Source organism: Paramisgurnus dabryanus, chromosome 10, assembly GCF_030506205.2.
Source record: "Paramisgurnus dabryanus chromosome 10, PD_genome_1.1, whole genome shotgun sequence".
Taxonomy (NCBI): domain Eukaryota; kingdom Metazoa; phylum Chordata; class Actinopteri; order Cypriniformes; family Cobitidae; genus Paramisgurnus; species Paramisgurnus dabryanus.
The window spans coordinates 28,893,919-28,918,110 of record NC_133346.1 but is presented as its reverse complement, the minus strand read 5'-3'; the positions used below and the strand labels follow the sequence as shown (position 1 = coordinate 28,918,110).

Here is a 24,192-nt window from a genome sequence, read left to right as displayed (position 1 = left end):
AGTCAGAATCCCCATAGTTATACATAATCTCATCCCCAGGACTGATGTTCTTTACTGCAAATAAGCAAAGATGGGGCTTTCTGTTCACAGTAATGATTTTTATTTTACTGTTGGGGTTCACATGATCATCGTTGACAAGTCTCCCTAAAGAGCCATCATCTTTGGAAGCATCAACCCTGAAACAGCAAGAACACAATGCTAACTAAAAGGTGTAATAACACTGACTGAATCATACATTAAGTAAATGCAAGTTTTACTGAATAATTAATCATGTTTTTGGATGAACGTCATGTGGCTATGAATGTGACTATGAATGTTTGGAAGAAATTGTAAATTGAGTAAAATAATATACATACCATAGTTGTCTTCCATCAAAACGAAACTCAAACAAAAAGACTTCAAGTTCACTATGTCTTCGTTCATATTCCTCCTTAGTTAAGACTTGTCCTCGATACTCAAAAAGAAAATCACCCTTTTGAAAGTGACGACAACTGAAGACACCCCGACCTAACAAAGAGCAGTCAGGAAAAAGGGCCATGTTAAAACAATATTTAATCCAGTGTTTTCCAGCCATGCTCCTGGAAATCTTCTGGCCTACAGAGTTCAGCTCCAACCCAATCAAACACAGCTGAACCAACTGATGAACTTGTCCAGCAGGCTAATCACGTTAGTAATATAATAATGTCTTGTGTTACAGTGTCAGGTCAAATAAGAGAAACAAATGAGATCTCACTGTTAGTGCTATAGTATACGAGTATAAAGCAACACAAACTGCAGCAGGACTAATAGCTTAAATGTGACGTTTTGAGAACTGTTCTGAGTTTTTTACGGTTTTATTTTGGTATTCACGTCGATTGTCAAAACATTTTTACTTGGTTATTTTTAAGTAAGTATCTTGAAACATTAGAGGATGTAAAGAACAAAGCAAAAGGAATATTGACTATGGTAAAGTCCGTTTTTGAAATCTATATTTTTTTTTCATTATTTGTTTATCACTGGTGTAGTTTGTTTATTTTAATACCCTGTGTATTTAGTTTGTTGTATGTGTGTTATATTTTTCTCTGAAGTTATTCTTGTTGTCATTGATATTCATTTTCTATTTGTCTTTTGCATTTGATATAAATAAAGCATACATAAATACGCAAAATAAAGAGTTTTTACTGTTTTAATTTTTACCTTGTATAACCACAGATGTTATCTTCGCTAGTACTGATGACAACAATTAAACCAAATTCATAAGTTTATCAACAACAGATGACTAGTACTGTTATCAGTGTAATTTCTAGCTAAAACTAGTGGTAATGCAGATACAGGGTAGCAGTGCAGAAGTTGTCATGCTTTCAAGTGAGTCTAATGCTGTAAACACTATGACACACAGCAGTGGTGGCTAGACATTCTGTCCTCCCGACTTTAAAAAAAATACTTTCATACGTTTTAATGTCATTATGGTATTAAGTGTGGAGTTATATCTATGTAAATAAAACAACCATCAACAAAATTAGCTGTGTTGTTTTGGCAACGAATGTTCCTGAATATCATTGCGCTCTACGACTGGTGGAAGTAGTCCACCATCCTGAGATTTCACCGGAAATATGTCAAGCGCCGCTGTGCATAGAGTCCATTGATAATGAAAGGCAGGTGTGTTGGAGAAGGGTTGGAACTGAAGTATGAAGTAACATAGGCTGTGCCTCACTCAGCTCCCTTGTCTAGTAGTCAGGGCACTAAGCAGGGAGTTGTCCATTTTAAGGGCTGTCCTTATCGCAAAATCCTTCCAGTGCACTAAAACGTCCATTACCAAAAATTCTTACAATGCAACACAAAAAGCAGTGAGCATTGATGGTCCCTAGGTTCCCTTTCCGGAAATCACGTGACCTTTTCTGAAGCTCTTTAACTGAAAATCACGGGAGCCAGGTCAATAAACTTCATAAAATGCAACAGAACTTTTATAAATACAATCAAAGTTTTAGTTTTAATATAAACACAAATTGCTAGATAGGAAGAGACCACAATCTACTAAATATTTACATGTAATACTCCTCTAAATTTATGCACAGATATTAGTTATGTTTAGTGGAAGCACACCGACCGGTTGAAAGTGACACAAATCACCTAAGGGCTGAAAGATCAAAATATCAAACGCTTAAGATCTCAAGGAGCAGGGTTGGTTTAAATGCAGGCCTGTATTACTCACCTTTGAATGAATTTATGAATTTTATTTCAAACCCATCCTTGTCTTTTGACATAGCCCACTGAGCAAAAGTATGTCCAAAAGACGTCTTTTCAACATCTTTGTCGGACGTTGAAAAGACGTCCCCATCAGGGAGCAGAATGAAAGGTTTTCCGACGTCTTTTTCTGACGTCCAATAAAGACGTTGAAAAGACGTCCCCATCAGGGTGCAGAATGAAAGGTTTTCCGACGTCTTTTTCTGACGTCTTTTGGACGTCCAATAATGACATCCATAGGACGTCTTTTTAAGGTCCAAATTTAGTTGAAATGTGGTCATTGTGGACATATTTTCAACGTCTTATAACGTCAACTGCAGACTCATTTTAGACATCATTTAGCTAAATAAAGACTCACACTTTGCACTCCATTAAACGTATTTATTCAAAACTTATTTTGTATAAATGTGGTTGTGTGTTTGTGTGTGTACAAATGCATAAAAGCTAAATACAACAAATAAAAACAATACAATTATAACATTTAAAAACAACATAAATAAACAATATATATACTTTAAAAAAAAATTTAAAAAGTGCATCTATTCAAAAAGTAATGTTAAAAAAAATGTTTATTGTGTACCCCTCCCTTTCTTGATGGTGCACGTTTAAGATGGTCTTAAGCATGTTTTCTTATCAGCTGCTCCGTTGCATCTTTACTCCATTACTCCACCTGTAAAAATGGAAAGACAAAAAATATAAATATGCAAAAGCAGCCTGTAGTCATACACCAAGTACACATACATGTTATAAGAAAACAGCAAGGTTTAAATCCTTTGTACACCCTTACTTCATAGCTTTTGCAGCACTGTACCAACTGTCCTCTAGGTGTAAATTTTCACCTCATGATTTATCATCTGTTAACAATTTCCCTGTATTTTTACAGTACTGGCAGCACGTCTATTTCTTGTTTATTTTTAGTGTATTTTACTGTAATACCTATATTGACAGATTAATTTTTTTACTTATTACAGTAATTACAAATAATATTACATACTATATAGCTAATTTAGATATAAATCTATAGTTATTAATATTGTAAAACGCTATTCTTGACATGACATAATGAATTAAAGGCAATTCAAGCCATGTTTGTATTAAAAATATTTTTTTTGAATCATTTCATTGAAACAAAAAATATTTAAAACATTTTAAACATTAAGTAAAGAGCCAGTAAGATGACAATTTTAAGCGTCCTATCACTGTTTATTAGTCCCGGACAACAGGTTTAAACGCATGCAAGGTCAAAACACACTGTAATTTTCTCAAAATATACATTTAAAATTAACCCATTTCTCAGAGATCCCCCAACTATTCGTGTGAAGCCATTCAACGACTTAGTCTGCTTACACCCCACCTTTCAGTAGCCTACACTGCTTTGATTGGACAACTGACAGAGTCTCCGCGCAGACCACAGATCAGTGGCACAGACCAACAATAGTGCAACATGTATTGACCTAGTGCTAACATGATTTACTGAGAAGACATTATCGACATTAAGGATGCAGCGATTATAGATTTTGATGGTGCGGTTATAGTCTGATAAATAATCACGGTTTTACGGTTATTAAGAATTCATTTCTTTTACAACATTAATGTATAAAATCACATGAATAAATTTTTTAACAATTGCTAAATTCTTCTGTATTTTCAGTTTGTGTATTTTTCTACAATTCTTGGACAAATGATAATAATAATAACTTAGCTGGCTTTGACTTAAACATTATAGGTGTCTTTTGAAACCTATAGGCTATTCATTTTAATGATCTTTTGAATAAATGTAATTTTACATTTGGACTGAATAAATGTATATTATTTTGGTTTGTTTGAAGTAAAACGAATTCATTAAGTCGTTCTCAAAACGAATAATAACACAGGGTCATCCTGGACCAGGTACTGCGAGTCATTTTGACAGGTGTAGCTTTATATTACACAAAAATAAAATATAAATATTAGGGGTGGCAAGATTAACATGTTAACTCAAGCTATTCATTAATTAATCATAAACGCGTTAAAAGAATTCAACCTAAGGAAATGCAGTCAGACCACCAGGAGCCCCGCCCAGGTTTGATCCACGAGCAGGAAGTTTTTAATGCTGTACAGACATGGAGTTTGGCTCTTTCACGTACTCATGTAAGTGCGCGCACACACACACACACACACACACACGCACGCACGCACGCACACACACACACATACACACTCACACAAACCAGATGCACGAACAACCAAGAGACACGTCACGCGGCCACATATTCTTTTGAACGCGGAGCTTTGTCATACAGTGCATCATGATGCATGCGCCTCTTGGTGGTTCGTGGATCTGGTTTGTCTGTGCGTGCGTGAAACAAAAACACGCAGTGTAGTGAAAACTTTACGGTTACTTAACCCTGACATTTTAAAGTGCGGTTAATAGTGAAACCGGTTAATCGCTGCATCCCTAATCGACATTAATACACATCATTCATCATTAATCCAAGCAATAAAAACGACAACCAAAAACTAACATTTTACACCCATTTAAGCATTTATGTTAGCTAACTGGGTCATATCAAAACCTAAGTGAGCATGCGCTAGCCGCTTGCTAACGTGACTCTCTGACAGTATATATGGGCAGTTTCCCGGACCAGGGTTGGCTTAATCCAGGACTAGGCCTTAGTTTAATTTGGAAATATAACTAGTTTTAACAAACATGCCTTAATAAAAACATTACCTGTGTGCATTTTGAGGTAAAACAAAGGGCACTGATGTATTTTAAGATATGTCAGTGCAAGATGTTTTCAGTTTGGAGAGCTCTTAAAAGTGTTTAAGTCTAGGACTAGTCTAATCCCTGTCCGGAAAACCGCCCCATAGAGTTTAACAACTCCATCATTCATCATTAATCCAAGCAGTAAAAACGACGATAGAAACTAACAATTTTACACTCATTTAAGCATTTATGTAAACTAACCGTGTCATAGCAAAACAATAAGTGAGCATGCGTTAACTGCTTGCTAACGTGACTCTCCGAGTTTAAACAACGAGGCAATAAAAACGATGATAGACATTTTACACTCATTTAAGCAAGTATGTAGCTATACTCATACTTACAGGTTGTGGTTAGGAGACGCATGTTGTTTCAAATAAAGTGGGTACTGAACAATCTTTCATTGCCAAACGTCTGAGTTAATAAATCCCTCTGTGAAAAATTAATTTTAACTAGAGGTCAACGGATATGTGTTTTTCAGAGCCAATGCCGATACCGATTATTACTGATCAAGTAGACCGACAACTGATATTCTGAACTGATATGGCTGGTGTAAAAATGAAAATTAATGTCAAAATTAAGACTCAGGGTCTGACAAAAACTCTCAATGCTTTGAAACATTTTTAATTCTTCTGACTCTAAGAAATGTTAATTATAACAATCATATTAATAATAACAACATTTGAGCGTTTAAACGTTCATTTTCCTCACAGCTGCTCTTGTCTGCGTTCAGCCGCCGCACGCACACACAGCAGCCTGTCATCAGTGCAAGTGAACAGAGCGATCTCTCTCACGTCTTAAAGCTACAGTATCATAATTCATCTCTCAATACAATCACTCTCTGCTCTTGACTAAGGAACTGTTATACTTCATACGAATGTGTGTATATTTAATACATACAGTAAAGACTGTGAAGTGTTTTATTTTCAGTACTCTTAGGAGACAAACGTTTTTAAAGAGATATTAAATAACTCTTTGGAGAAGAGTGCTAATTTATTTGATTCTCTATTAAAACAATAATATACCCAATTACTGTAAGTAATATAACCAAGGCAACATCTGTGGTATTACGTTATCTAGAAAAAAATGTAACAGTTACAGTCATCAAATAGCTTGCATATCAGCTAAAAAAATTGGAATTGGTATCGGCCGATCGCGAAGATAAAAGATCGGTAATTTGTATTGGTTGCAAAAATCCTGATCGGAGCATCCCTAATCATATGGATATAATGATTAACTAAACAATTTGTATTATGTAATAGGTGTAATTAATTTAATTGCCTTCATAGCTTCATTCTGTATGTTTTTAAAAAGACTACAAATGTTTTCATAAAACTATAACATTAATACCATATCATAGGCACAATTAGTTGGTTCAACAGCCTATTCCTTAAGTATATACAGTTGCAATCAGAAATATTCAACCCCCAAAGAGTTTTAAGGATTTATAAATAAAAATCTTTTCAAAGTGCGGGATTCTGCTTTGGATGAGTTTTTATGAGTTAAGTGAGGCATAAAATCAAAACAGAAAATGTTTGATGTAGTATTTGTGTGTAATAGTATATTTTGTTAAGATAGCCATGTCACAATTATTCAACCCCTATATAATATTGTTATTTTTAAAGCTTTCTGACAGTTTTTATGGCCTGAAGTGCAGCTGAAACCTCATTAAGCCTTTAGGAACTCTATAACGATCCATTTTGCTTCAGCTGTGATGCATATATAAACTCCAACCATCAAGGTCTTCAAGGTGAGTTGCAATCATGGGAAAGACAAAGGAGCTTCCACAAAAGCTAAGAGAGGAGATTATTTCATCACATCTGAAGGGCCTTGGGTATAAGAAGATTTCCAAAATATTTAACATTCCAAGAGATTTTTATTATTTTTTTATCAACATCACTATAATGTTTTTTGAGGTGAGGGGGTTGAATATTTCTGATTGCAACTGTATGTCCTCAAAACAGGCATTTAAGCATACCCGTGTGTATATGAACATTTCTGTGTAATAAATAAGTCGCAAAAAATAACTTGATCTGTTACTTGTTGCAAGCAGGCGGCTGTGTGCGCGTGCATAAGAGCACACTGAGTGAAGACCAAAGTGGTCAAGTTCTTTATGCTTTAAAGTGGCTTGTATTTTTAAAATGACATGACTTACATTGACGTGCAAATGCCAGCTCGGTCAACTGCCTGAAACGCGTGCTAAACTCTTGTATTGCAGTGTCAACTCACAGAGCGAAATCATTGCAAAGCAGCTCGAGTTAGCAAGCGCTTTCTGCGGTGTCTTCAGCCTCCTGCGCTGATTGGCCGGACTCATGACTCCCAACAAATCAGATGGGCGAGGGGCAGGCATTGCTGTAGGCAACTGAATAGAGTGCCCTGTTCCGTGTTCCGACGGCTCTCACTAAATCCATGGCTGCGTCAGAGCCGAAATAGTGCATTTCAAATCAAATTACATTATCGGCAAATAGGCTTTTAAAATGTCCGATGTTGATAGTCGGCAAAATGCTTAATATCGACGTCTATAATCGGCCAGATTGATAATCGATCGACCCCTAATTTTAACCACAGATTCTTCACAGCCAAACATTTAGTATACCCTCCTTGAAAATGTCTCCTTTGGTAGTGAAAACAGCACAAATTGAAAACACAGCATGATGTTTACACACTAACTAGCTTTGGGCAGGTCATAGTTTTCGTTTCTCCCGCAGGCAAGGCTGTAGGCGGAGATTAGTATCTCGTGTGACGTGGAAGTGTTCGTGTGACGTGGAAAATGTCAGGCAGGAGAATCAGTCCATATAACGACTCGTTTCAGTGAGTAAGAGTCGACCTACTTTAGAAGCCAATAACTTGTATTAAAGGCGGAGTCCATGATGTTTGAAAGCCAATGTTGATATTTGAAATCACCTAAACAAACACGCCCCTACCCCAATAGAATCTGGACCTTCTGTTGATAGACCCGCCCCACACATACGCAACCCGGCATTTGATTTGATTTGATTGGCTATAAGTGTGTTTTGGTAGTCGGCCCGTCTCCTTTTCCAAACCGTTTTTCAAACATCGTGGACTCCGCCTTTAAAGTTTTTGGTTCAACTACTTTGCACATTGTTTACATTGATGGGCAGCTACATGACACACTGCAATACAGGTCAGTTTCGATTTTGGATCTGTGTGGCTCTTCAATAATAACTGAATGATGACTATGTATATCAGGGTTCCCCAAATCTTATCCTGGAGTTAAGGAACACTACAGAGTTTACGTCCAACCCTAATCAAACTTACCCACCTGTGATTTTCTAGTGATCATGAAGACCTTGATTAGCTTGCTCAGGCGTGTTTGATCAGCGTTGGAGCTAAACTCTGCAGTCCTCCGGCCCTCCAGGGTAAGATTTGGGGAACCCTGATGTATATATAACATCTGTAAAAAAACTCTACTTGTGTGTTTGTGTGTGCTTAAGAAAGTATGTATGTTTGTTCTCTAGAACCGGGGATTTGTACATGTATATTATTTTCACATTAATATTGGATGCATTTCTTTTTTCGACAAATTAAACTATTAAAAAATTGTAACTTGTCTTATTCACATTGTAGGGTCATTTAGACCCAGAGGATCAAAAACAGTAAATCTTTTAAACACCTTCAGAAAAACCAAATCAAGCCCAGATTTTTGTATTCAAATTTAGACTATTTAGGAAGTCAGGGTTGAGACGAATGGCACTGAAAACAAACAAAAAAATGACTAACCTTAAAACCAGGAATTACTGGAGGCAGTGGAGGACGAGGTAAAATCTAATATATTAAAGAAAGAACATTAATATGTTATTTGCAATTGTTGACACACAATATTACAGTACAGTCATTACCAAGTGTTGAGAATTATGTTATTATTAAAGTCAAACTCCAAGAATGTCACAGGCAGTTATATAATATCTTAGGATGCCAATAATCAAGACAAGCAAATTAAAAGTTATTACATGCGTGTGTATATATATGCAGTCTTAAACATGGGACATTATGGGGTGGTTTCCCAGACAGGGATTAGCTTAAGCTAAGACTAGGCCTTAGTTTAATTAGGAAATATAACTAGTTTCAACAAACATTCCTTACTAAAAACATTACGGCGTGGTTTCCCGGACAGGGATTAGATTAGTCCTCCTTAGGGGTGTGCCGGTTTCAGAATTGGTGATGACGGTTATGACGGGAGTCAAATGTGACGGTTCGTCACATAACCGTCAGTGGGGGGCGTTTTGCTCGTTTAAATGCTCGTGGATTGACGGGAAAGTGTCATTTTACCATAAAATCATGAATGTGATGCCAAGTGTGTTTTAAACAGTAATAACTTTGAACAATTTAACAGAAAGCAATGAAATATAAAAAAAAAAACACACTGTTGCCAGAAGACTGCGCTGTCACTCTCTGCCCAGCATAAATTAATCCTCTATCTATCATCTATTTTAATAATCTTCGGAGAAACAGATTTGTGCATTGGGCTTTTTATGTCTGTAATTGTGTCTATATCTGTCATTACATGGACCAGAACAGCACGAAAACAATGTGGATTAAAAGCGTATTGAAGAGGTTTTGCTCATAAATGCGCAGGTAAAAGAAAGTAATGTGAACTTGAGATTGTTATTAAACGCAGCCGGTGTAAAAGCACAATGGCCACGCGCAGCAAACACTCTCCGCAGACGCGCTGCACAGTGCTCACCCGGCGTTTGAATAAACTAGACACTGATTAGCTACTTGCTCTACGTTTCTTTAAAATTAACAGCAAGACAACTAGCAGTGAATGTGCGTTCAAGAGAGTTAGTAGATTAGCATGGGAGGATTTGAACTTGAAAAGTGGAGTGTACTGACGCCTTTCCGCGGTTAAAACAACATTCCTTCTCATGGTCATTCATGTTTATTTGATGCTATAAATTAACTAGAAGGAAGAGATGATTGGAAAGGTGAGACTTTGTTAAATATGTTAAATCTCAAAAGTAACCGAAAAGTAACCTGGTCTGTCCTGTATGTCAGCGCGTTGTCAGTGTCTGCTCCGCTCTGTATTTTTCACTGCGTGAGAACGTGAGGGGGCGTATAACACAGACTGTTAACAATTGTTTTTAATTAGTATTTAAAAATTCTTTATGATAAATTTTTTTTTAATAATTTAATTTTATTTTAATAACACGGTTTTGGCGGTTATAGAGTTCTAATGACGGTGTTCAACTATAACCGTCGGTCTCACGGTTATATAATGACCGTCACACCCCTAGTCCTCCTAGACTAAAATAAATATAAGAGCTGTCCAAACTGAAAACAACTTGCACTGATATATCTTAAAATACATTAGTGTCCTTTGTTTAGCCTCAAAATGGACACCAGTAATGTTTTTAGTAAGGCATGTTTGTTGAAAACTAGTTATAATTCCTAATTATACTAAGGCCTAATCCCGGCATAAAATAATACCCGTTCGGGAAACCACCCCTACTTGTGTGCATTTTGAACCAAAACAAAGAGCACTGATGTGTTTTAAGATGTCACTGCAAGTTGTTTTCAGTTTGGACAGCTCTGTCTAATCCCTGTTCGGGAAACCGCCCCTATAAATAACAAAGAATCAACCAATCAAAATGATTCGTAGGCTACATAGTTCTGAAAGGTTCAGATGTTCATAGTGCTTTTCAGCATCCTTGCATGTTAACATACAGCCAATTATTGTTGTGCATTTAACGTTAAAAGTTAGCCTATACGATCTCTAGCTCTTACTCACACACCTGTTTATAAGGAGTATAATACAGGTATATTATTATTAATAATATAAATAGATAAAATCAGACATTGTTGAATTTATTAATAACGAATTAGATATTTGTATTATCCCAAAACTATCTAAATATACACTGTAAACGTGCATTTTGCATGTGGTGAGGGGCATAGCTGTATATGTAAACGAGTTATGTTGTCATTTTACTATTGTGATTCTGTAGCTGCTGGGGTTTAATTGCTAGCTATAGTAGGCTATAGTGCAATAACTGTGGTAGTTAAAGAACTAAATGCTGATCAAATTGAATCAAAATGTTGATTAAATGTTTTGGGCATTTTTTGTGCCTTTGGGTGGGTTTTGGACAGTTTTTGGGGTAGAAACCATCAATTCTATCTGGCAACACTGCATTTGAGCTTAGCTGGTGACTGATATATTCCTGTGGGTAGAGGTTAGGAAAAAACACCTCTAATATTGACATCATTCAACCAGGAAGTAGAGGACTGTAGTACAAACCGGCAGGTCACTGAAGGCTTTGAAAGGTGAATTGTATTAGAGAAAATATACCTTTATCATGTTGCAGGTATTATTTATGCTCTAACAGCAACATTAAATGCTAACTAAAGTTTGGAATATGGGATCCGGAAAACGGGACCTTTACATGAAATTGAACAAAATGGTTAATTAAAAAGATCTTAAATTACCTTAGGAAAACTGGCACTACTGAAGGAAAACCGGCACTATTGAAACATAATTGAAAAAGAGCAAGATATTACAAACGTCAGCATATATTAAAATGTATTTTGTTTTCTTTGAGGTTAATCAAAACAAATACTTACTGTACAAAGATGCTTGGTCAAATGGCTCTGAAAAGAGCCTTTGGGGTGTTTGTAGGTCCTGTTTACAAAAACAGAAAGGAGAAAAAGAAGTCAAATATATTGCAAATGCCTTTGTAAATTAATATGCATTCAGTATTCATTCATCTTTATTGACTAAACAGTATGTTAAGAACATGACAGAAAAGACAATTATTCTATTTTGTTTAAATTCCAAAGGTTAATAAAGGCTCTTAATTTTATGAATAGATTGCAAGGCAAAGGGGGTCATTATCAAGTTATCATTATGTTAGTTTCCTTACTTAATCACTTCTTTGTCTGGCTGTCTACTACAGTGCCTGTGCGCTTGTATTGAACGGAGCTCTTTGATTGACAGGTGAACTTTTACCATAGAATCCCACTTTCAAGCATGTCACTTAGACAAAATCATTAAAAATGCATTCAAATGGTTAATATTATAAAAGGACGGATGTCATTTTTTGTGTGGGAAGAAAAGTCAATTTTACGACCGTGTATTTAGTTTCACATGGCTGTTATTAAGGAACGAGTCCCCCTCGGACTGAAAGAGATAATAGAGTTCCCCAAGACGGTCTAAAATAACTCACTGAAAAATATTTAATACGCGAACATATTAACAGTCAGTTAATAACAACTAACCAAGGCATCAGTTCGTTAATAACAACTAACCAAGTCTAAAAATAGCCTACGGAACGTTATCCTCCGCGGTGTCAAATTCTGTCATCAGTTTATCGAAAACAATTCTCGAAAAACTCGACGTTTTCTAACAAAAATATTTTTGACAATAAAATAAGTACACAAAACAAAATAAACACACACTGTTTGGAATGGATAAACATAACTTACCTGTTCACAGCAGGTTGTGTCCGTTGAGTACGTTTACGCTGGCGATACTTAATTACGTCTGTTGATCACGTGCAAAAAAAGATCACGCGCCACCTCGCCACCTAAGCTTTTACACACCCGTGTGGTTAAACTTAAAATTGCAATGTTGATTATTTTTGTAAATCACACTTGAATTTGGTTTAATTTGCAAATTACACAAAAGAAATGCAGTAGATTTTGGCACGCGTTGTGAACATTCATTCATAAAAATATAACATATTTTATCACCTTAAAGAATTTTCACAAAAAAAAACGTCATGTTACATTGTTTTGAATCAGAACTCATTTGTCGTTTTTATTGCATAAGTTTTTATTTTTTTTTTCTGAACCTGTTTTGAACGTCTAAATGACGTCCAAGAACGGACCCTCAAATATTGAACTGCATATCAACGTCCAAAAGACGTCGTAGTCAGACGTCCAAATACTGTACTGGATCTGCACGTCGTTTAGACGTGCAGATTAGGTGCAGATTAGGTTCTGGACCGACCGACACGATATGGACATAATCTGAACGTCCTTTGGACGTCTCATGTTTGTTGGGAGATATATAATATGCAGCTTCATCATTTGGCTTTAGCTTGGCCCTTTGAGATCTTGTTGTTGCTGTCATTTCCTGTAAAGGCACAATGACATTTTAGTCACTTTACAAAATTTACAATGATTTTTAGACACCACTGACCTAATCAACTATAAAGTATTTACTCTTATTTCCTATATAGACAGTAATTGGAATTGAAGTAATGATTCTTATTGTCATATGGTCACAGGTACCAGCAAAATTTTCCATCAACCTGTCCATACATACAATACATAAAATATGACATTGGAATCTCAAAAACATGATTTTCTGAGACTGAAATAATACAATAAATGACCAAAAACTGCTTTGACTGGGTTTTCACAGGCATGGTCAAGTTTATATAGGTGAATAAACATCCAGATACCAAAGACAACATATCTTACAACAGACCTTAAAGTCATACTAAGAAACAACTACATTATTAGAGTTACAGTAAGCAATGCAAGCATTGTCTTTCTTCATAGTGCACAATTGTTACAAGTAGCAGGCCGCAAGCACATGGGTAACTGCGTCACAAAGTAACAAGAAACAGTTCGTCGTGTAAAACGAAGTTTACCGCACTAAACCTATAAACACATAATTTTACAGCCACAAATACTTAAAATCTTTCAAATAATGTTCTCAATCTGGCAATTCATCATCCAAACACACTACAAGCTGTTACTTAAGTAACAGCTTGTAATGTGTTTATTTTGGATGATACTACTAATCTTTATCTACTTAACATGAAGCATGATAAGATAGCAAATGTTTAATGACAAAATAATTGTTTAATAATATATTCTTAATTCCTCACGCTTGGTCAGGAAAAGATGCAGTTTGGTTTCATCAAAACTAGATTGAACTGCTAATAATTATTACATTTACGTGCAATTAACTGTAGAATATTTAAACGTTGTAACCTCAAACAGTTTATAAAGTTAAAAAGTAGTTGTGTGTCTTACCTTACGTCCCTTCGCACCGATGATTTATCCGCAAATGGCTTGGGCCAGGTGTGAGAAAGCGTCATCAATCAGTGTAATCGTTTCAAAAGTGATATTTTTTCTTTGTTGTGTTTCATGTGTGCTCTGGATTCTGCTATTATATTATATTTAGAACTATATTTTGACTATTTCTTAATCGTTATCGCTATAGTTACCGTCCTTCTTGTAAGTGCGTTTAACACAGTGGTTTGGCAAATTCCGAAATTATGAGGACATCTGGTGGTCATCCAATCAGAACCTCCGATTCCATACACAAATATGAATATTAATTAGGAGGTGCAGTACACCAGACCGGCCTACAGGGGCGCAGTCTCGATACACACGTCATACACAAAGTCTGATCATTGTGATTTATAGGGACTTTCAGAGAAAATTAGAATTTAAGCTCCTCCTACCCCTAGAAGCACTTCTACATTGTCCGTATTATGAGGACACCGACCCTGTCCTCATAATACAAAATGTCCTCATAGTGTGGCGTGTATTCATGTGAAATGTCCTCATAAATCACAAAAACCAACGCGCGCACACACACACACACACACACACACACACACATTCTGGTTTCCATGTTTTGTGGGGACATTCCATAGACGTAATGCATTTTATACCATACAAACTGTATATTCTATTCCCCTTACCTGCCCCATTCCCTAACCCCAACCATCACGAAAACCTTTCTTGTACCTTAGATTTTCAATAAACATCATCTTGTTAGATTTATAAGCTTGTTTCCTCATGGGGACATCAAAATGTCCCCACAAGGTCCCAAAAACACTGGTATTCCTATCTTTGTGGGGACAATTGGTCCCCACAACGTGATAATTACCAGGTACACACATACACACACACACACACACACACACACTCGCAGACAGACAGACACAAACGCACGCACTTTGTCCAGTCATGTAACAGCACAACATCCACTATAATAGTAACGTTACACATTTCAGTAAATTTGACGACACTGAATGTTTATACTCCGTATTAATTCAGACAATCCAATACAATCAATACAGTTCAGATTTGTATTCCTTTAGTTTCTATGTTATTGTCACACGGTGACGATTTCTAAGGGGGCGGAACCAAAGATGGGGAAGATTGGTTCCGCCCGGACGGAAAAGTAGGAACACCGGAACTTCCGGTAAACGCCGCGATCAAGCCGATTGAAAACAGGTGTGGATGATAAACGTAGCGGCTGGGGATTGGATGTTGTGAAGAAGAAAGGGATATAAAACACAGCCTTAAACACAAAGAGTTTGTAGTTTGTTGGGGTTCATCGTTGGCGCTGTGGTAGCTGTGCTGTGTTTGACAAACCGTCTCGGTGTTGAAGAGAAAGGACCTGGGCACAGTCACGCTGGAAACTGTAGGAGTTGTTGTTTACTGGTAAACGAAGCAGAAGAGGAAAACAGAGCCAGAGGCTGAGTATGTGATATCTCTGAAGATTTTGGAAATTAATGGATTTATGTGCATCACTGTTGTGTTTGGAGCTGCTGGAGAAGATTAGAGTGGTGTATTTGAACATGGGTGAAGAGGATTTCATCAGTCTATAGGAGAATGAGACCAAGGAGGCCATCGTTAAACCATTGTGAGTACTCAGTGTCTGATACAGTGTGTATTGTGGAGCTATCTTGTCCAACGTGTGTTGTGAGTCTTCCGTAATTAGGTGACGTTTATATTGCTGGCCTACACTTCCAACGCCAACCGGTCCCAGGTTTAATTCAACGAAGACGGGGCTGTGACCTTAATGTTCACATAGAGTGCTGTGGGTGAGTCTGTGCCTTTGCTGTGAGAATACACTTTGAATTAGTGCAGTGGTATGCTGTGTTTGTATTGTCAGTAGCCCCCTTCCCTTCACTGAATCTGCCGTGGGAGAACGAGAGGCTGTGGAAGCCGGTTAAACAACCCATTATATATGCTGTGTGTGTGTCCCTGTATTGAAACTTTAAGTGTGGTGTCTGTTTTGGTCATCCCTTGGATTCGGCCTGACTCAGTGAAACGGTGGTGAAGGACATCGACTTCCTAGACTGCTGTGAGTAAAACCCATATTAACAAGTGTTCGTGTGTATGAAGAACCTCGTACAGTTATAGGAAGGGTGGCGAAGATCAGATCACATCTGTCACGGAGCCTCTTCAAAGGTGCGCCCCTGTCCAGTTCTCTGTAGCTGAAGTGGAAGAGAGGAGAGGGTAGCGTTCGGCTCGGCGTGACGGTGCTAGTTCCCCCCTTTGCAGTGCCAGAGGCCTCTGGGAAGGCGATATCACGACGCTTTAGCATCTCAAGGTTTGGAGCATAATCACCAACAGTTTGAAGTGCAGTCACTGTAAGTCCACCATTCGAGAGAAGTATCCAATGTTGTCAGTATCTGTTGAATGACCAAAAGTTGCTAAAATTCGAAGAAAAGTTGAAGAGATGCAGTAGCTAAAGCTAACTCGCCTCTGCTTTATGTAAGGCGCTGCCCGACCATCCAGTGTAAGTTCCTGGATCTGTAATTGTAATCCGTTGTGCCACAGCTAAAAGCCTACAGAAAGAGAGAGAACCTGAATACCATACCTGTGAGGTACTTACCTGTACGTCGTCACAAGTCGACTAGGTGAGAGTGAAAGCCCCAGTGTCTGTTACGTAATCTTCTGTGTTACAGCTAAAAGCCTGCAGGAACAGAGAGAACCTGAATACCATACCTGTGAAGTACTTACCTGCACGTCGTCACAAGTCGACTAGGTGAGAGTAAAAGTCCCAGTGTCTGCTACGTAATCTTCTATGTTACAGCTAAAAGCCTGCAGAAAGAGAGAGAACCTGAATACCATACCTGTGAAGTACTTACCTGCACGTCGTCACAAGTCGACTAGGCGAGAGTGAAAGTCCCAGTGTCTGTTACAGTACGTAATCCTCTGTGTTACAGCTAAAAGCCTGCAGAAAGAGAGAACCTGAGTATAATACCTTTGAAGTACTTACCTGTTTGTCGTCACGAGCCAACCTAGTGAGAGAGAAAGTCCCAGTGTTTGCCAAGTAATCCTCTGTGTGACAGCTAAAAGCCTGCAGAAAGAGAGAGAACCGAGTACCATACCTGTGAAGTACTTACCTGTCTGTCGTCACGAGCCGATCTGGTGAGAGAGAAAGTCCCAGTGTCTGTTACGTAATCCTCTGTGTTACAGCTAAAAGCCTGCAGAAGGAGAGAACCTGAGTATAATACCTGTGAAGTACTTACCTGTTTGTCGTCACGAGCCAACCTGGTGAGAGAGAAAGTCCCAGTGTTTGCCAAGTAATCCTCTGTGTCACAGCTAAAAGCCTGCAGAAAGAGAGAGAACCGAGTACCATACCTGTGAAGTACTTACCTGTCTGTCGTCACGAGCCGATCTGGTGAGAGAGACAGAAAGTCCCAGTGTTTGCCAAGTAATCCTTTGTGTTACAGTCAAAAGCCTGCAGAAGGAGAGAGCCCGAATTAAATACCTGTAGCTATTTACCGTGGGGAGCCTGTCCGGGTCAGACGTCGGGGGAGAATTGGAGGTGTACCCGGCCACAGGTACCTGGAAGAGAGAAAGAGCCTTGGTCATTGACCAGAAGTATTCTGTGTTTACAGTGTAGGATCGGAAGACGAAAAGGGTGTGAATCCAGCTGTCAGAGAGAGATTTACCTGATACATCCTAGTGAAGCGTCAAGGGATATACCAGCCTGTCGCCGGAAAGACCCCCAGGTATACATAACACTGAACCACCACTTACCTTATTGTTTTAATCTGCCTCCAGGAGAAAAAGGAGGGCGCCATTTGCCCCTTTTCCCTATATATTTTAAATAATTAAATAAAGTTCTTTTAAATTGTACATACGCTGGTGTTGTCTGGTCATTGGGTTGACTTTGGGACCTCCTCGAGGTGGAAACTAGGAAGGGGCGCGGCTTGTTTACATCTGTGGTCTGCCCCGACCTGTGACATTATTCCAAGTTTAGAGAAAACATGGGGGTTTATCTGATAAAATAACCTTAACGTGTGTGCTTACTTTCGCATGTTTCTGGATGAGGCGTCTCTACAGCTCATATTTGTTGTCATATTTGAAGTGTGACCAGATTAGACGTTTGCTCTTACCTTTTTGTTGTCAATGAGACATGTCTTCGGACCGGGTGTACTGCAAAATGTTAGCATGTTGCTAACGAGCGAAGTCAACTGAAATCAGCCAAAGCTGGGTAACTAAGACTGTACAACTAAATATAATGTAAACAACCTTTTGTGAAAACTAAACTTGCCGCAGGTTTTTAAAATGCCTCTGCTGCCTGCTTCTGCATAGATCAACCCTACCCTCAAAGATTCACTCTGATTGGATTTCTTCCCAACTTGTCCCACAAAATGAGTAGCTCTGATTGGATCTCTTCTCCATTCGTCCCTCCCTAAAATTTCCGTCTTATTTTTACTCATTGACTAAAGGGTCAGTTATATTTCGTTACAGTCTTCGTCATCATATCTGACTTTTTAGTTTTTATAAATTTTTCGTCTGTGAAAAAGGTTCGTTGATGAATATTTTTCGTCATCGTCTTCGTCAACGAAATTAACACTGAGGCAGACAATATGTCAGAATGTTTTATTAAAAGAGCCCACAAATCAGATATCGTCGCTAATGCATGTTTCAGAGCCCAATTCTTGAATCGTTCTGATACCTTCATTAAGAAGGGACGTAAGACAGAAACTCAATTTTTTGTTACACAATATAGTATGGAGGCTAGACCGAATAAACAGATTATTCAGGAGAATTGGGCCATTATTAATTCTGATCCTGTCCTCCAACAGCCCAGTAAACAATTACGGTCTTTCAACGTTGAAATATGGTTGAAAATAAGTCGGTCCGCCTTGGACTGGTTTACGACGTGATTTCAACTAAGTAGTCTTGGCTGGACTGTTTGACTACGTGTTTTCAACTGACCATGTTTTCAACTCATAATCTAAGACAGCTACATAATCTGTTATACATGCTAAAACAACGGAGAAAACAAATTACCAAACCATATTTATTATTAACTAAAATATATGTAAAGTGTTTTACATGTTCCGTCAAATTTATAAAAAATATGAAACTGCGATTGAGGCGCAATGAGGATTCATGCTATAGAGGGTTTTCACGACGCGTCATCATTACCGGAAGTCGCCATCTTGGAGGCACTCCGCATCATAACAAAGCACAGACACTGAAGGATATTAAGAACGTCTTCAAGGAAAATGGTCAATTATTGCCGTGTTTCAGGTTGTACCAATAGGACAGATCGAGAAAAACATTTGCAATATTATCGACTTCCAAAAGTTATTAAAAACCAGGGAGAGGAATGCCAGAAATTATCAGAGGAAAGGAGGCGCTTGTGGTTAGCAAAGCTCAACCAAGATCTACGAGGGAAAAATCTGGACAACATTCGAATTTGTTCGGCACATTTCTTGTCAGGTATTGTGAAATGTTGATTGCAGCTGCTCATAACAAATTTTAATGATAATAATATTTTTAATAGTAAATAGTAAAAACAATTATTGCTTTATTGTTTTACTGTGTGCTTATTTTACTGTAAAGCACTTTGGAAGGACACTGGCTATTTTAAATTTGCTATATAAATAAAGCTGACATTGACATAATATAATTCATATAAAGCTACTGCATGTGGCATTAATGACTTAATATGTTATTCTTATCATTATTAAAATGTAGAGCTAAAATGTGCTGTATTTCTCATAATATTCCAGGTAAAAAGTCTGACCTATACCAAAAGGATGACCCAGATTGGGTGCCATCTGTTTGACTGACAGGTCGGCAAGGAGGTTCACCTCAGTCAACCAAAGAAACAGGGAACTCACGCTACAAGCGTCGCATGAACCGAACCCAGCAGAGACTGAAGGCTGAAGCTGCTGCCGCCGCTGCTGCAGAGACTGATGATGACCCCACTACAACTGATTATGTCAGTGATAATTTTTGCTGCACAGGGACTCAAACTGAATTGACTGGTGATGACATTGAGGCTATGACCACTGAACTTCAAAGTCTTAGAACCGAAAACATTCAATTAAGCTCTGTTGTTGCACATGTGTCCACTTCCTATGACCAAAGTGCCTTTGTTGATAAGGATGAAAAGGTTTTATTTTTCACTGGCCTACCTACATACCAGCTACTGTTAGTACTCTTTACATTCCTTAGTCCCCACCTCCCTGTGAGGAAGTCACTTGATAAGTTTAAGCAGTTGATGCTGACATTGATGCGTCTTAGGCTCAATGTTTCCACAACCTTCCTGTCATATGCATTCAATGTGTCAATAGCCACTGCTTCAAGGATAGTCACTGATGTCATTGATGTCATGTTTATTCGTATGAAGCCACTTATCATATGGCCAGAAAGAGATCAATTGCAAAAGCCATGCCAATGCAATTCAGGAAAAATTTTGGGAAAAAATGTGCTGTTATTATTAATTGTTTTGAGGTTTTTATAGAACGTCCTTCTAAACTTAAAGCAAGAGCAGAAACATGGTCTTCATACAAGCACCATAACACAGTTAAATTTATGATTGGTATTACAACCCAGGGCACAGTCTCCTAAATTTCAAATGCATGGGGAGGGAGAGCAAGTGACAAATACATAACTGAAAACTGTGGTTTTTTGGACAAAATACTTCCTGGTGATCTAGTTCTTGCTGACCGTGGCTTTAATATTCAGGCCACTTTAGGTTGTAGAATGGCTCATGTACAAATTCCAGCCTTCACTCGTGGAAAGTCAAAGTTAGCTCCTGTTGACTTAGAAACCACAAGGAAAATTGCCCACGTCAGGATTCATGTAGAACGTGTGATTGGTTGTGTGCGCCAGAAATATACTATTTTTGGCGGAATATTGCCAATTGATTTCTTGATGTGCAAAGATAGTGATGGGTATTGTACCATAGATAAGATTGGACTTGTCTGTTGTGCTCTGGTGAATTTTTGTCCATCAGTAGTTGATTTTGACTGAAGTATATTTTTATATGCACTTTGCCAATAAAAATATAAATTACTCCATTGTCTGGACTTGTCTATATAGCCGAAAATGATCTATAAATTGTTCATTTACAGTTATAAAGTCATTGTTATTCTTTTGTTGTGGATGAAAAACACAGCATGTCACGATCATTAGAACACAGATTTATTAAAGGAAAAACACACTTTTATCAGAACACTTATAAACTTTACACTACTATAAATTATACATTATAATATAGTGCAAAGCCTAACTGTAAACATTTTTTTTATGTAACTTGGGTATAACTTTTTTGTCAGCATAGCTTTACAAAAATCTCACCAACTTGAAATCAAATGCCAAAAATATTAAAAGAACATGTCACATTTCAAAAAAAGTTGCACAATACTAAATGAATTAAATATAATTTAACCTACATTAGAACAAAGTGCATGTGAACTTCACAGCAGCCAACAAAAAAAGTTTTCTTTTTTGTTTTTATTTGGAGGTTTCTTTCCTTTTTTTTGGCAGAGACTGGGGTAGCTTTTGGCACTGTGGGCAATACCATTTTCCCTTTGGTGCAATCTTAACATTAATGCACGAGTAGTGAAACCACTTAATATTACATGTTGCATTATCACATAGAATCATCTTTCCAAACTCAAACTGGCCACATAAACACCAGGTTTTTCCTTGGTCACTGGCACTTGCAGCACAATCAGAACCCTCTGATTCAGCTGAGGCAAATATTCCAGGTTGTGAGGACACAGTGGCAATGGGAAATGAAAGCCTTGTGTAAAACTTGCCAACTAACTCTGGCATAATTGCTGTGTCGAAAATGTTCTTACTTTTCTGGCATATCATACCCCAGAACTCTTCATCAAGTAAAATTTGCTCAACATGCAAATCCTTTTCTGTCCAAACAACAAAATATGCTGATTCCAGTTGGCACACCCCAAGTTGAGTTTGCACCTGGTAGAAATAGTGGTGGTTTCGGTTAAGTGTCAGTTTCCCTTCACTGTCCTTCTCCAAGTAAGATACACTCTCTAACTTGTCACTTTTCACACAGAATGGACATTTCACTTCAATTACACTGACACCACAACAGTCACAAGAAACAATACCATCGGGAGAAGCACCCAAGAATGGCACACTTGGATTTATGAAGAAACCGGTGTCGTGTACTTTCACGTTTTCATGAGCTTCCTTATGCACATCTATAAACATGTCACGTGCTAATTTCTCATGATTACATCCCCAATCTGTGGCTTTTGATGTGAATTTGTATGACTCAGGATAGCAAACACTTTTAATGAAGCTTTGTGATGGTTGTTTTGGATCAGTGCAACATGCAGTTTTCATTTTTGATGCTGTTATTCGACCAGCACGAAATCGAAACCACAATTTAGAGGACGCTTGATCCCTTGTAGCGGCCTCAACTGCCTTTGCTTGCTCCTCTGATACCGAAATGTCAACATCTTTGCACATAGACAATAGATCACTATAATCCATGTGAACTGCTTCATCCTTTCTCAATTCAGTCAACACAGGAGGGAAGTTTTCTCCAATCACTTTGGGGACAAAACTGTCAGAGTAAGGTTCAATAAGGGACAAAATAGCAGACTTAGATCCAGTTGTGCTAAGAGCACTGAATAATGATGATAGTTCATCACTGGTTGGTGGTTGTGTTTTCTTAACTTTATTAGTAGAAAAATCACTAGCACTTTGTTCCTCAAGTGACGGTCCATGAGCAGCATAATTCATCTTGCCAACTCTTTTACTTGAGATCTCTTTGTTACAGTGAAGTCAATCTTTTGGCATTCCCTGTATTCCACCTTTGATAGTGCAGTAGGCAACAGCCAATATGCCTTTTCTTGCGTCACTGTCTTTGAGTCCCTCAACTTCACTGTTTCTTCAATGAGAAACAATAATGCAGCAACATGTGTGCATGTTTCTCCAAGGCCAGCCATACATGTGCAGTGGGCTCCAAGTATACGACCAGACTTCTCAGCGATTATCCAGGGTTCGAGGGGTGTTTCTCGGATTGATTGAGAATGGAGTACCTGAAATAAAAACAAGAAAACCAAATATAAGACTCTAAGAATAACAAAATAGTTTCTCACCACTTTTTTACATCAATAAATAATAACATGTAGGCTTATCTGCATCACTGATTCATAATTAAGGCATCTTTAACTGAAGGGTAGGAATATATAGACCATTTCAAACAATGTAAACAACACTGGTCCAGAAACACTTCCTGTTTCAGTTTGTGGCTGTTTTTTATTTCACATATCATTATCTCGAAGATGTTTGTTTTACTTTTTGATTCAGTTCTATATGTTCTGTTTGTTTTATTTTATCCCAACGTTTATCTAGTGTTAAAAACTGAAACAGGAAGTGCTTCTGGACCAGTGTTGTTTACATCTTTTATAATGTACTCTTTTTCAATATAATAGTGTGTGGTTTTTTTGGGGTGTCAGATTGTACATGTACATATATATGATAGAATAAAATACTATGAAACTAACTCAGTTAATGTAAAGTATAGATAGCAAACTGGGGGTCTTTGAAATGAAAAAAGAAAACGATTAAGAGTCACTTGGTTATACCTTGAATATCGCAATGATATCATACAGTTAAGGCTAGGTTGATTAAAGACGTTATTGCATTAACTTTACTTACTTTGGCCTTCACAACACAACGGTCGTTGATAACTTGGTACTGCGTCTCCCTCACCCATCCACACACCATCTGGTTATAGGCATCCAAACCTTTGTAGGATTTAAGGTCTTCCGCTGTGTATGGGCTCGGCGAGAAAACCAGGTAGTTAACTATATCGGGATATGCTATGGACGGAAGAATCTATTTCTCCAAATACCGCGCCTTTTCTAGTGGTCCAAGTCCTTCTCTATATTCCTTTGCATCTTGGACGCGTTTTGATGAGCTTTTTAGTTGTTTCGACATGGCAACATTCACTTAAAGCATCAAATTGTACTCATCTCCATTGTACTCTGTTCAGTTGTTTACACCGAGTGCCTCCAAGATGGCCGCGCATACGGGTTACCGCCCAGAACGTGACGTCGGTGAAAACCCTCTATAATTACCCCACCCCTCCAGCTGGCGGTAATGCACCATTAAAGCTTGTTGCCAACCGCCAGATTACAGAAAGCTCTTCCAGACACAGAAAGCTCTTCAAGACTCAGAAAGCAGCTGTGTAAAGTAAGTAGTTATGACAA

The 24,192-nt window shown here is 37.9% G+C and overlaps 1 protein-coding gene and 2 long non-coding RNA genes across 4 annotated transcripts; all 3 read right to left on the bottom strand.

Moving 5' to 3' along the window:
• Nucleotides 1-7: 7 nt before the first annotated feature.
• Nucleotides 8-2,242, bottom strand: LOC135717967 (uncharacterized). Its single transcript, XR_010520468.2, has 3 exons — nt 2,192-2,242; nt 357-507; nt 8-176 (listed from the first exon to the last, which is right to left on the bottom strand). It is a non-coding gene; the product is annotated as an uncharacterized lncRNA (long non-coding RNA).
• A 347-nt stretch (nt 2,243-2,589) lies between these two features.
• LOC135718243 (uncharacterized) lies at nt 2,590-12,465 on the bottom strand. 2 transcript variants are annotated; one of them, XR_010520699.2, is made up of 5 exons: nt 12,407-12,465; nt 11,546-11,603; nt 11,411-11,446; nt 8,708-8,752; nt 2,590-2,893 (listed from the first exon to the last, which is right to left on the bottom strand). It is a non-coding gene; the product is annotated as an uncharacterized lncRNA (long non-coding RNA). The 2 variants fall into 2 exon arrangements; XR_010520700.2 differs by having other exon boundaries at nt 11,546-11,583; nt 12,407-12,444.
• An 8,803-nt stretch (nt 12,466-21,268) lies between these two features.
• Nucleotides 21,269-23,813, bottom strand: LOC135718355 (uncharacterized). The gene is made up of 2 exons (XM_065240705.2): nt 23,639-23,813; nt 21,269-23,016 (listed from the first exon to the last, which is right to left on the bottom strand). The coding sequence occupies exon 2, from the start codon at nt 22,715-22,717 to the stop codon at nt 21,452-21,454; it is 1,266 nt and encodes a 421-aa protein (XP_065096777.1). The 5' UTR covers nt 22,718-23,016; nt 23,639-23,813; the 3' UTR covers nt 21,269-21,451.
• Nucleotides 23,814-24,192: the final 379 nt, after the last annotated feature.

What these genes read in the sequence shown, in the direction of transcription:
- LOC135718355 (XM_065240705.2), bottom strand. Translation starts at nt 22,717, where the DNA reads ATGAATTATGCTGCTCATGGACCGTCACTTGAGGAACAAAGTGCTAGT.